Below are 14,624 nucleotides of genomic sequence, written 5' to 3' on the forward strand. Positions count from 1 at the left end.
CATCTTATTATGCCACATCTGTCAGGTGGATGGATTACCCTGGAAAAGGAGAAGTGCTTACAAACATGGGCTTTAACAAAATTTGAGAGAAATCTACTGAGTGCATACAAAAGTCTTAGATCTTCAATTTAAACCTGTGAAAAATGACAGTAAAGACAACAGTGTTGTTTAAATGTTTGTTTAGCGTATTAAAAAGCACTTTTTTTAATAGAAAAGTTCATTCTAATTAAAGTGGACGGCCACACAACTTTACATCAGTGGCAAAGGACATCGTTTGGATCACTCAGAGCGATTTGATGAACGACAGACACACTAACAGCATCCATTTTCCTGTCCTGCCAACACAGCTAGGGCACGCAACGAGGGCTTGTTTCACTGTTAATAAAACATTATTGTTCATCATTGTGGATCCTCACATCGTTACCGTTAATCATTCTCGGTGTGGGCGGCCCTTTAGTCATGTTAACGAGTGTTCTGTATTGATTCCTGCCAATGTTTTAACAACCGAGCAAAATATGTAAGGGACACAGATTCTGAATCAGTCATTAGTTAAGGAAGACTGTCACGTAGCCAATAAATATGAAACATTTATTCGGTTGGATGTGTTACAGGCACACTGAATTATACAGATGTTAACTAATAAGTTAAAAATGTTATGTGACTGAAGAGTCCAAAATGGTAAAATCACCTCCTTGATAGTGATCAACTGCAGCTTTTACCCAATCCATACAGTTTTAAATTAATTTAGAAATGTGATCATGCCTTTAATCTCCACCTAGTGGTTGTTGGGAGGACACAGCCTCCACCTGGATTCATATCCCAAAGCGGTTTTCAAGCAGAGTCACAGGTGACCTGCAGTTTCCACACAGAGATGCTGCATCACAAGGATGGCTAAAATTTGGAAAATGTAATCAAACTGCTCATCATGTGAGAATTCCAAGAAGGTGGTGCAAATGTTCTCTCCATCAAGGTTTTTGCAGCAGTTTACAAACCACAAATCAACATGGCTGCATTTCCTTCAAGGAAAATACAGCACTACTGTATATCAACATGTTTGATTTTTCTTTCTGCCACTGTGCAAGGAGCCGCCACTCATTTGCAGCTGTACCTGCTTCAATAGTCCAAGTCCTGTTGGTGGGAAAATAGCAAAGATTTTAAATGTTAAAGTCCACCAGTCCGCGTCACATATCGCACCATGTCTGTCGGCATGCCTCCAGTCCCGGCTTAGAACATCACTTGGGCTCTGAAGTGCTTCTGCTTGGTGGCGTTGTGGCTCATGCCCATCTTCAGCATCCATCTTGACTTCATCATCTGTACATACTGCATGTCTTTCTGTTTCTGATATAAGGAGCCGTTGCCTAAGAGAGAGACAGAGGGGAGGGGCATGTCCATACAGTGTGTCATTATAATGTTTAGGGGCAGTTTTCTTACACTTATTATGGGAATAATGAAAAGCAAATAGAAGATGGAGCCCTTTCTACACCACTCACGGTGAAATGGACACAGCAGCAGGAAGGATAACACACATTTATTAAAGGGAAGGTAAAAAAAGCAAGATGTTGTGATTAGAGACAGAAACAAAAGAGCATCAACTTTATAGAAGAGCCTTCACAATTTTATGCATTGCTTCTCTGCCATACGCTGTTTACGCTCTCTGTGTAGGAGTTTGTTATCTTTATGGTCATTAGGGATGTTACTACAGCCGATGCTTTGGTGCCGAGTCAATGCCAAAATTCTGAAAACATGAAAGTGCTCTATTTTCTCCAGTACAGTAGGTACCAGGGAGGCAATTCTTCCGGACCTGACGGGGCAGTATACACGCCTACAAGTGTTCTAGTCAGCCGTTAAAAGCCAACGTGAGAACAAGAACACGTACCGGCGGAGAAGAGCAACAACATGTGTCAGACGGCAACAAGTGCAGCTGCAGCAACAGCTCTGCCTCAACCACTGTCTGTTTTTTTTTTTTAACATTTGGCATTTTTTTCTGTTTGCCAGTTGAATGCTGCGTTTGTTACCATCACCCTTTACCCAGCTGTCCATGAGGAGAGGCAGACAGATAACACACCAACCGTCACACCTTAAGCCCAGTTCAGACCAAAGATTTGCGACGAGACGAAACCGTTTTAGAACGCTGCAGAGAAAAGTTGCAGCGGTGTGAACTGGCCGGTCTGAGCTTGACTCAAGCCGGCTGATGGTGTCACCTGCAACTCAGCTGGTCAAATCACTGTCAGCTGTTTTTTGGAACATAAAACTCGTCACCTGTTTCTACAGCCAATCGGCTTGTAGTGAAGTCCACTGGTCAAGACAAATGACCACAGACGTCGCGTTTGCTTGCTCCGTCCCCGCCAAGCCCTCTGTTCCAATCTCTCTATCACTATCCTCTATATTTTAAGAAGCTACAAATTATATTCAGCCACAAAATAAGTCTGAAAAGCTGCAAATCAGAACGGAGGTACAGAGGGTTGTTGCAAAGAGATGATACACCATCTCTCCTGTTGCATTGGTGTGAATCAGTTGTTGCAGAATGGTGCATTGCAAGCAGCTGTCTGTTTCAACTCGTTTTGTCGCCCTTCTTTGGTCCAAATTGGGCTTGGTGCTTGACTCCAATAACAATGGAGAAGGAATGTGTCAATATGCTGTCAGATATATACTGATGCGTTTCCTTGCTTACAAAAGCACATGAACCCACATACACTAGTACGCTGCCTTCAAGGGGGATCATCAGGGAATAATGCAACTTAAATTTAATTCAAATGTTTTAATTAAGGAGTAAATGTTTAAGTACATAAGATTTATTGTTTGTTTTAGTGTTTATTATGTTGGTATCAAACTGGGTATCAAGAATTGTGGTGTTTCACTGGTATTTTAAGATCATCTACTTAATTTCTGGCATTGTGACATGCAGAATGTGCAAAAATCATAAATATACAACTTATATTTATTTTTTGTTTTTTTTAAATTTCATTTTCTTCTTTTGTCCTCTCCTTTCCATTTTCTCTCTGTACTCCAATTTATGCACTTTGTATAAACCATGTTGTGCTTAAACTGCTGTATAAATAAAGTTAGGACGACTAGGTAAGAAAAACAAACATTATAATCGCTGGTTTTATGACTGTAACGTTACATTGTGCCTGAACAGAGCTCTACTTTCAACTGCAAGCCACTGCAGAAATGTGACATATATAAAACCTGTGAGAACTGTGTGAACTCATCAGATGTGAAGCACGGGTAGGTACCCGGTGACCCTGGCCTTACTCTATGTATAAGGCCACACAGGAAATAAATACAAGGGTGAAGGAGGAAGCCGGTGGAATGGATAAACAAAAGGAAATAGCATTATCAATAAACTCAAACTGCCAAAAACATGCCATCTCCACAGTACAGGACTGAATAAACGATCACACTCACATCCTCAAAACACAGCAAAGAAAATAACATAACTGAAAAATTGAGCTCCCTGGGCAAAAAGCTGGCAATGACTACGAGACTCAGGCTTCCCAAGAAGTGATAAGAGATTCCCCAAACTCTTTTAAGTAAACACAATAAATCAAAACTAGGATACCGTAAGGCAATACTGCAGGGTCGGAATTAGATGAACTGGGAAGACTCAGCTTCACGTAAGTTCCACATATAGAGATTTCTGCAGTTGTGTCTTTTGTAGAGATTAACAGCAGCTAAACACAATGTTGTGGCAGTTTTCTAAGCCTTTTTGTGCCAAAGAAACCCAGGTAAGTACATTCTACACAACAGCTGCCTCGTATTTGTTTGTGGGGAAACACAATATTCATTCTTCTGTTTCATTGTCTAATGAAAGAACACAGTGAAGTAATACTTTTCCTGTGGTACCCTGTACTCCACTGACACCTCCGAAAGAACACAAAGAGAAAACATCTGAATTTAAGTGAGGATGGAGAAGCGAGTTTGATCATCTCCACAGAATTAAAGACAGGCCTGTGGGCATTTTTGCTTTTTGTGTTGTATATTCAAATGCATCATATCCCTAAAATCTATCCAACCTAAACTAAAAGGTAATGTCAGTCAATAGGGCTGCCCCCAATTAAGAATTTTCCTAGTCGACCAACAGTAGTTATTTTGGGCCATTAGTCGACTAGTCGCCGCATGTTTACGATATTAATTTAACTGTTAAACTATATATTTTGGGCGGGGCAACACAATGGTTTGAGTTGAAGGTGTGAGAAAGAATAGTATCAGTAACATTGTTAACACGGTGCTACATTACAGAGAAATACAAAACCGTACTAATGAAGCTTCATTAATATAGGCCTATATTTTATCTACAAGTGCACGTCACACACTGAGCGAGCCGCCTGTTAATGATGCTGTCAGCAAAGCAGTAATGATTGTGCTAAGTGGCTAATGGGCATGTAGCTACTTCCATGTTTCAGATGATACGTCATGTTTGTAGTCGACCAATGAAGATGAGTTTACATATCACCTTGGGTTTGTCCTTCACCTTCTCAAAATGATCACACACTTTGGATTTCCTGCCCGACATGTTATTAACTAGCCTGTGGAGTAACCGCAGATACCAGCCCTGGAAATTAACCTGACTCCTGTCTGACTGCTGAGAGTGGTCACTTCCTGTGTCTGTCCTTTCAAATTAAATTCCCACATGGTCCAGTTATATAGGATTTGATTTATTTTGACAAGGAGCAGCTTCTAATAAAGTTTCACTTTTGTTTGTTTATTTTGAAACTAAGTAACCAATGAAATCTTGCCGACTAATGACCTTTCTGGTTGACTTACATTTGGTCAACTATTAGGGGGCAGCCCTCCTTAATAATCCATAATAATTGGTATTGTGTCATTAAAAAAATTACACAAATGGTTTTTTTTTCCCACCAGATTTTACAAAATAAAAACACAAAACATGAATCCAAAAAGGTTTTTAAATGAAGACACACAAACAAAACATTTCTTAATACTCTTTAAAGTTAATTAAACTATGTGCATGATTTAATTTTTGAGATATGCACACTTCTATGAGCCGAGTGCAAAGGCATTTTGACAGATTCATTATTTACTGTTTTGGCACCATCACATGTTTTTGTGTGGTTTTGCACCACATGTAATGAAGCACAATACGTTACCACAAGCTCACAATGTGATGACTTGGAAGACAGAAGCCTTAAAGAATGAATGTTTGCGCTGTTATGTTTTTCTTTTGTTTTGAAAGGGTCAATTTGAGCATGAAACTACATCTTGGTTTATATATAATATTTCCGCTTGTATTTGTAACATGCATGTAAAGTGGAAACTTCTAAACGAGTGAGTAAAATACCAAACTACTTGCACAAAGTTACTCTCACCTGTTTCTCTCTTTAAACTGTTAAATATTAACCAGGTGACACCAGAGAAACTGCTATCATTACTTTGTGGTCCTGGTTGAATCTTACCTCCATCTCCTCCCCAGCCCAGAGCTTTGTACTGCCGGAGGACTCTGCCAACAGCGTTCTTATTGTGGCTCAGTACCACCGCCCTCTGAGCTCCGAACCGCTGTTTGTAGTATCTCATGAGCGAGCGGTGGCCGATCTTAGCACCTGAAGAGACACACAGCGAGGACGTGCATTTGTTACAGTATGAACAAACTGACCGTTAACAATGAAGCCACACTATATTTAGACCACGTGAACGAGTCAGCAGTGACCTCCTTTCATTTCAGCACCTGCTCAGATGTGGTGCTCATGTCCCAACCCAGCCCAGCGATATAATCTAAAGAGTCAGTGGAAACCTTTTGTAGCGATTACATCCATCCGAATCAAATGGATGACTTCAAGCAGATGATTATTATAACCGTAGTCTATCTCAGAGTATATTTATCATATGAATATAAAAATAAAAAATATATATATAATATAGCTGTTTCAAACACTTTTTAAATTAACGTATTAGTGAATTAGGCTACTGTACTGTGTGTTCGGGGTGTAACGATTCATCGATCTGGATTGATATATCGATTTAATGATCAATGATCTAATATCATTGATGCAAAGTAAAAACATCGATCCATATCGTTTGCCAATTATAAAAACTCATTTCCAGTCACCTGAAGGAAGAGTCAGCTCCAGCGTTTCGTCATCGTACTCCAGGTTCTTGTCATCCGGCAGCTCTTCTTCTTCCATTTCAGCATCCTCTCCCTCCTTTCTGTCTGGGTAGCTGCTCCTGTTGACAAAATAAAGCATGGATCAGAAGGACATATTATAACTAAATGAGGTTTAATAGATCACATATTATAGGCATAAACAGAGTAATCAGCTACACGTCACTTTATTACCTGAAGTCGTAGAAGTCTGCAAACTCCAGGGCAGTGTCGCCGTCTGTGAAGAGTTTACAGTGGCTTTTGTCTGTCATGTGACTCTGTACTGCTTCTGTCGAGTAGAACGAACGGCCCTTCTCATTACACCATAAACACACATTTCCAGCACCAACCTTCTCTCCTGTAACACAAGAAAACAACTATGTAAGCTTTGGGTGGAAAATAAAACAGTATTCATTCATCTAACAGGAGTAATGACAAGTATCTTTATACACACTCAGGATCAACAAAAAATCTTTTTAATATCAGGACTAGGGTCGGGTACCAAAGGTAGAACTGGTCGGATTTAAGTGACGTAACAGCACTCATCCAGACTTTGCATGGAGTTTCCTCACATTTAGGCCACAAACTCACCGAGGTAGCGGATGAGGCCCTTCAGGTCGACGAGGAACTCCACATCGGGGATGAAGAAACTGTGGGCTTTGGTCATGTGGGCAACGTTCTTCATGAGCGACTTGGAGTGATGGGAGCAGAACAGGCAGTTGGTGACAGGGATGGAGCCGGGCAGAGCGGCGGGCTGGGGGTCAGACGCACCCACCGAGTCCCCTTCCTCTTGATCCATTGTCTCCTCTTCCTCTTCATCCTCCATCTCATCGTCATCATCTTCATCCTCGTCAATGTCCTCCCACTCTTCTGGAAGATTGTTATTGGAACATGGTGTCATTTTTTTTTTAACACAAAAAACTAATAAAGATCTTCAACATCTACAACTGATGGGAGTTCATTTACTGCAATTAGTCTCTTAGTGTGAATACTTTAAAAAAACGCAGTAACTGATAGTCTTGTTACACTGAAAGGTCGTTGCTATTACTCAGAGAAATAACATATAACACAGAGAGAATTGCAGGAAAAAAAACTAAGATTACAGCTGGGCAATAATTCAAATCATATATCATCTTTTACTATCAGATTTTTACAAAATTATCTATACACAAATTAACAATTCCAAACCAAACTACTTGAACTGTGGCAACGAGATGCACAGTGTGCTGCGTTGTTGGTAGTTGGTTGATTTGCCTTTTAGTGCACTGTTTGGAGAGAATACGAGAATGTGTGAACAGTAAGTGGGCGCCACACTGATTCCTGTATTGTAAAATCGAAGGCTGGAAAAACTGAGATCAACCAGTAAAACTAAGTAGCACTGATCAAATATAAACAAAACTCTTAACGTGTTGCCTATTTCTCTAATGAATATTATCTAACACATATTTTAGCTTACTGTTTACCTGTAATTCGAGGGGTTTTTTGTTACCAGCTAGCTGCCATATTGTTTCATGTGTAAACATTTCGAAACTCATTTTTTCCACCCACCAGTGGGAGCATTTATTGGTGTTGTGCAGCACAGTGCATTCTGGTAGTTGTAGGTTTTCTACCTCTTGATAAAAAGCAAATGCCGGAGTCCTTTCTCTCTGTCTTCTCTGGTCATATTGCACCAATTTCAAGTAGTACTTGTGCCTGCTTTTATAAAAAGACCATCTTTCCAGCAGTGAAATATTCTTTAATGCGATGTCATTCATATCATCCGGCCCTACTAGTTCTTTGACTTACATGCTGCATCTAAAAACTGTAGACACTGTGATTTAAAAAACAGGCAGACTCTGCTTTGAAAAGTAAATTCAATGATGTCTATGATGGGTTTTATTTCTCCTCCTTACCTTCCACAGCTGTGGCTCCGTCTTCTTTCTCTCGCCTCTTAGCTTGTTCCTCCAACCACATCATCCTGGGAGGTTTCTCCATTTTCTCCACCGTCTGCCTTTTCGCTTCTTGTGATGTCCCTTGCTTGGCCGGGCTCGGCCTCTGCTGCTCTTTCAGGGCCTGCTGCAGGGCCTCGTTCCTGGCGTCGTGATCCACCTTCTCATCGCCAAGACCTTTCTCCAGGTTCTTCTCGTTCATCTTTTCCACTTTCCTCTGTGCAGCGAGCAGAGCCTGCTTCTCGGCCTGCTGGTGTTTGTGGGACTGCAGGTGGTTCTGGTAGGCGTTGACGGTGGAGAACTTCTTGTTGCAGATGGCACAGCCCTCGCCGGCCGTCGTGTCGTTCAGCTGCTGTTCGGCGGCTGCCCGCTGGGCAAGGACTCGTTCTTGGAAATTTTCAGCGGTGACTGGTGGCATGTCGGCCACCTTGCGCTTCAGGTTGTAGCGGTGCCAGTCGGTTTTGTAGTGTGCTCGCTGCACCTCGCCATCTGCAAAAGCCACTCGGCAGCTGATGCAGGTGTAGGAGGCCATCACAACCTGAAGGTAAGACGGGAATGTCAAAATAATAAATTTTGTATAATTACAAATTTGACTCAGAGGCCTTTACAATCTAACTAGTCAAGTCAAACTTTATTTGTAGAGCACATTTAAAAACAACCACAGTTGACCAAAGTTCTGAACAGGTATAACAAACAAAAGCGCTGTCAGCGATGAGGCATTATTCACAATGTGACTAAGGTCTAAACAAAACACTTTTAAACCACTATTTTGTCCCTTTGATCCAACCTTACTTGTAGTCAAGCCACCGCAGCAGCTTCCTGCTTCTTGCTGCTACAGTGATGGAAAACAAGGACACCACTGAGCTTTAAAATGGCTTCGTTCACCTTAAAAACTCTAAGACGGCTCAGTTGACAAGTCAAGAGTAATATGCACCAGGGGTGTGCCATATCATCTCGCTCACGTTAATACTGGTATAATTTTTAATGTCGTGAAAAATTCATATTGTGATAATCATGATATTTAGACTTGTTGACATTGGCGGCATCAGCCATGCTTGTTGTTGTTAGCAACAACAAGCATGGCTGAAAGCGAAATTATTACAGACTCCGTGGTGGTTCCAAAAAGCAGAGCAGCTTAAGTAGCGTGGAATAAACTGTGGCATCCTGAATGTAGTATGAACAGCCCCGGACTTCTTAGACTCTTCTCAGACTCAGAGGGAACTCATTCAGCGGCTGCGCTGTCAGCAGCACAGCACCTCTCTCTCTCCTCTCTCACTGTGCGCAGGCGAGAGTCAGTGTAGTTTTATCATAAACCTTTGGTAATGTAAACCTACGTGATGCTTGCTACATATATGTGGATGTGTGATAGTTGTGGTATCATAACAGCCTGTCACAGGTTACAGCGTGATGATTAGAGGAGAAATGGCAGAGCATAAAGGTCCAGGTGGAAAAAACCCAACTCAATTAGGATTCTGCTAAAAGAAGGAAATCACCTGTTGATTTATATATCTATATATATCTATCTATATATATATATATATATATATATATATATATATATATAGATATATATAGATCCCAGGGTACATTTTTGTGTTTGGGAGCTGTTTAAATGTGCAATTTGTGGTAGATTTTATTTTGTTGAACTATTAATATTGTATACAGAATCTGAATCTCACTCTGAGTTACTGTTGTTGTTCACAAACTAAGATATGAGAGATCATTTTTATTTCATTTTTGCTTAATATTTGAAGCGAACTGTAAAACTATATCACTGTGTTGCGATTCTATGGACTTAAATTAATAACTGTTTTTTTTTTTTGTTTTTTTTTTACTAATTTGTCATATCGTCAAGAATATTGTTATTGCAAAAATTCCCTGATATATCGTGATATTATTTTAGGGCCATATCGCCCACCCCTAGTTATTGGTCAAATGAGTTGTTACATATCGGTATATCAGATATCGGCAAAACATTCAATATCATGCATCATGCAACTTTCAACTTTGCATTTTCTGCCAGTCACTCAGGGAGGCTCATGGGGAAATATTTGAAGCTTCGAGAAGGATGGAAATATTATTATATTATATTATTATCCAAGGGACATATTATTCGTAAGCTGAATCTGGTGACTGATTGAATTTATCAAAATTAGTATAAACTCATGTCTGGTTAGTCTGTTAGCTGAAGTTAGCCTACCTAGCTAACTATCGGGTTAAGTCAGTTGCTAATAAAGCAGGTTAAAAGTGATACCTAACATCTCCAAGCACAGTTTAGTTAAAGTGAAATTAATTCAACGTAAACTGTTAAACGGTGGTGCTGCGTCAGTCTGAAACTAACGATGCTAACATCAGCTAGCTGCTAGCATTTTAGTGTAAACATCTCCGATAACAGCTCAAAGCTCGGACATTCATGGCGCTAATAACAACGACAAAAGAGAGTTAAACAGGCGACAACCGTCCAACGTTTACTTACTTATTCAGTGAACCCTCTCCTCCGAAAAAAGGGTGTTACAAGCGGCTGTCTGATGCGTGAGCTCCGATTTTACTCTTACTCTTTTAGCGTAACAGCACCACACGAGGGTAACTTTAATGTGAACTTTGAACTTCTTTTTCTTCTTCTCCTTTGTTTTTAGTCGTTTTAGGCGCACTACCGCCCCTAGTGGTTCGGAGTATGGTTACTTAAAGGTACCATTTTATGATGATTTTAATGTTCATTCTTGTGTTTTGGGTTCTTACCAGAACATTTTAACATGCTTTGATGTTCAAAAAACAAATTAATGTTCTCATACTGTCTACCTGAATATAATTAGACTCACACTTTTCGCACCTGTCTCCTTAAAGCCCCCCTTCAGTCAGTTTTACTTCCCGTTAAATGGTTAATAGGGGCGGGCAGATCGATACCAAAATATCGATTCTCACGAAACTACATTTTTACTTTGAAGGTCGATCCCAGTGTTTATAGGATTGATCCCAAAACAAGCACTCGTTTCTCTCTTTTAAAGTTTTGTATTTGTATTTCAAGGGTTAAAACTTTATGTAGAAGTTACATTCTGTTGTTGTAAACTCATCTAATGCATCTACTCTTTACTTCTCCACGGCTTTTGTGTTGTCCGAACTGGGCTAAAGGGACCCATTTAGCTTGTTTATGTTTATGTTATCTCCTGTTATATTATAGTTGTGGGTTGTGACATCACAACAAAAGGCCTTTAAAGAGAGATTTGTTGAAAAATTCCATACATTTTTAGACAAAAAAATAAAACACTATTAAACTTCCACAGCTAATTTGAACAATTGTTTTTTTCTCTTAAAAGTTTTCTGAAACTTGATGTTAAATATGCAAATGAGGCATTATCTAATTAAATCTGTTCTTTTTGCATACATTTCCACAACAGAAATCTAAACTAAACCAATAAATGTCAGTAGAGGGGGCTATTGTACAATGTCTGTGCAGCTTGGTGACATCAATGGTAACAGTTAATGTGTCACTGCTACGTTAAAAATAGTTAAAATAAATATCTGTTTTCTTTTAAGACTTCCGCCTGTTTCTGTCTGACTCTACGGTCACATTCAACTGCAGGAGACCTTTGAGTTTTTCACTAAACAATAAAAGACTTGACCTCTGTTTTCAGCAAAGCATCACTCCTTTATTCAGCTTTATTTCTTGATCACCTCAGCAACTTTACAATCTGTGACGTCACTAAAAATGTATTGATAATCGAGTTTCTAATAAGTCATAATATGACCTGTGTCATATTGTTAAAGTTAGCTGGGGTTTGTGAATGTACAAAGGTAACTTATTGCAATTCCTGATATCACTGAACCTAAAGAAACAGGCACTTGTTGCCATTAAATTGTACAAATTAAATAAACTTTCTGTTTTAGTTTTAGCCATACAATCCCATTTTTATTAAGTTAATGACCATAAGGGTGGAATACTTCAGGAGTTCCGAGCTAGCGCAGCCTCTGATGCTAGCGCTAGCAGTCAGCCTTGTCAAGCCACACGTGACCAAGCGTTCAGACGTAAACTGATTAAGTCTACCTGAGACCGACTGACCAACAAAACAGACTGCAATGGACTGCAGACCAGTTTCAGTGGTGGAGAACGGGGACAACTGTGTCCAAAATTCAGCAGCTTGACGACGACACATCTGCCAAAATTAAAAGTTGATGTTTGTGATTAATTTAGATTAATTAATCACAGAGTTTGTAGTTATTTAGATACATTTTTCAATCGCTTGACGCTAGTATTTAAAATTCTTTAATTACTGTACCTCTTTATATAGTAGTTTCCATTGTTTGCGACGGAGTACGCCATTCCTGTGCTGGATTCAGATTACCTATACAAACAGTGGATTCACCAAAGAAGATGCATGCACTCCACAAGCCAGTGAATGTGTTGACATTCACTGGCTGTTTCATACACTGAGTCTAAATGTGAAAGTGTCATTTGTAATCCTGTCCCGCCTTCATGAACAGGACAAGAGCTTTCTGCCCGCCATATCCACAATGATAAAATGAATCAGACAGCTTGATTTTTTCTAGTAAAATCTGGGCAATTTACTCATATAGCCTGATATCTAAAATCACAGTCTCCATCCATAGACCCTCGATTCCCCATAAATGAAGTTATTATAACTAAGGTTCAGTGACAAGGCCACACTTTTCACCTGCACCTCCTAATTCAACCACCTGTACCTCATCATTTCAATCACCTGCCATCACTTATACAGGTGCGTCTAACCCCTTTTCCCCTGTTTGTCTACGTTCTCACAACCCTCCCCCCTAAATCCTGTTCTTCTTCCTCTTCCTTCTCAGCAGGACAGCAACGTGGCTCAGGCGCTAGCACCGTTGCCTCATAACACGATGGTCCCAGATACGAACCCTGGGAGGATTACACAGCACGGAGCTCGGAGTCTCGACCCCTGGGTTCAGCCTGGCCAGCTCAGTGGCCTAGTGGTAGAGTGTCAGCCTTGAGACTGGGAGGTTGTGGGTTTGGTCCCCGGCCAGGTCATCATTCAAACAGTTTGCTGTTTACTCAAACAGCAAACTAATGCGTTAGGTTACTCGTTACTGCATAAAGTACTCTAACGCATTACCTTGTAACGCGTTATACCCAACTCTGATTAGCGGCTCACACAAACACTCACCCCTCCCGTCAGCATTGACATGAAAAGGCACCACTCTTAAGTTGCCAAAAATAAAGTGCACATGTAGAGTGGGGCCAGCCCTTTGAATTGTAGTGTATTGTATCAAATGTCAAATAAACCTGTGTGAAGATGCTCCTGTGCTTTTACAAGACAGTGAGCTTGCAAAAAACTTGAGTTGAGTTTGACCTTCAGCAGGGCCTTTAAATAAACTATGTTTCTGTTTCTCTTCTTACTGTTGATACTAAAACAAGAAACCATTGTGCTAAGTATTGTTTACAGTTTTTCTTGATTGCTTTGATGCAGCAGTCAATTCAAACTCCACATTTTCAAAACAGTTAACACACAGGCCGAAACAGTGGCACTCATGGTCAAAATGACACATTTTGTTTGCAAAAGGCTCTAACCGTGCCAAAACATTTAAAATATGCAACAAAAGTAAATTTTGTCCTCAAACAACACAACTTGCAAACAAGTGTATGAGCTCTTCCCATCAACCATTACACAGTGGACAACAAAATACAAAATACAGCACTCAGTGCAAATCAGTGCACCATTGCTTGTCATTGTAGCTTATTACTGCACGTAGCTTTCATGCCAGTGCCATTTGTCAAAAATGGCTGAAAAGTGAAATACTGTAAATATTACACAAAATACATGTAAACGAAAATAAAATCTATGAGAGTATAAAAAATTAAGAAAATAAAAATAAAATCTATTATAGTAAAGTATAAAAATCTATTACTGTAGAGTATACAGTTTTTCTCAATTGTTTACACACAAATACTGGTACTTGAGACACAATGACCACAACATGTAACTCATGCACCAACCCCCTGAACCAATTCTGCTAAACTATCAGCACAATTCCTGCTTTACACTCAAATTGCAGTTCTAAATCACACTTTTTTCAAAACACTACACACAATTCTCTGCATTTGGCACAATTTTCATGAAGAAAATCTCTTATTTTCACAAGGAACACACTGTCATTCAAAATTCTAAAGTTAATTGCCCTACTATGCACACTGACTCATCACATGGGCAAACACCTGTCACACAATTTTACAATTAGCAATCAGAGCTTTAGCATAAAAGGGCAACAGGTGAGCGTTTCTGTTTTGGAGCAATGGAGCAACAGAGGCAGGGCAAGAGCCAGAGGAGTGAGAGTAAGAGGAGGAGGATGGGGAGGACGGGGAGGACGGGGAGGACGAGGACGAGGAAGGCCAAGGACCGTAATCTCTGATGAAATCCGAGCCACTTTGGTTGACCATGTGGCAGCATAGTTTTTTGTTTCTTTACTGTAACTGTGTACAGTAAATTCTTCTGTTGTTTTGTATGTAGACCACTGTATGTGCAGCCTTGTGTTGGTTGGGATATACACTGTGTACATTGTTTTTGTGGGAAAAATAAAATATATTTGTTGTTGTTTGTATGTTCTGAGTATAA

At 40.0% G+C, this 14,624-nt stretch overlaps 1 protein-coding gene across 1 annotated transcript; it reads right to left on the bottom strand.

Annotated features, from left to right (window-relative positions):
- Window positions 1–567: 567 nt before the first annotated feature.
- Window positions 568–10,642, bottom strand: znf622 (zinc finger protein 622). Its single transcript, XM_049598315.1, has 7 exons — window positions 10,505–10,642; window positions 7,993–8,566; window positions 6,692–6,970; window positions 6,296–6,458; window positions 6,068–6,183; window positions 5,418–5,561; window positions 568–1,358 (listed from the first exon to the last, which is right to left on the bottom strand). The coding sequence occupies exons 2-7, from the start codon at window positions 8,558–8,560 to the stop codon at window positions 1,225–1,227; spliced, it is 1,404 nt and encodes a 467-aa protein (XP_049454272.1). The 5' UTR covers window positions 8,561–8,566; window positions 10,505–10,642; the 3' UTR covers window positions 568–1,224.
- Window positions 10,643–14,624: the final 3,982 nt, after the last annotated feature.

Source organism: Epinephelus fuscoguttatus, linkage group LG15 (assembly GCF_011397635.1).
Source record: "Epinephelus fuscoguttatus linkage group LG15, E.fuscoguttatus.final_Chr_v1".
Classification (NCBI taxonomy): Eukaryota; Metazoa; Chordata; class Actinopteri; order Perciformes; family Serranidae; genus Epinephelus; species Epinephelus fuscoguttatus.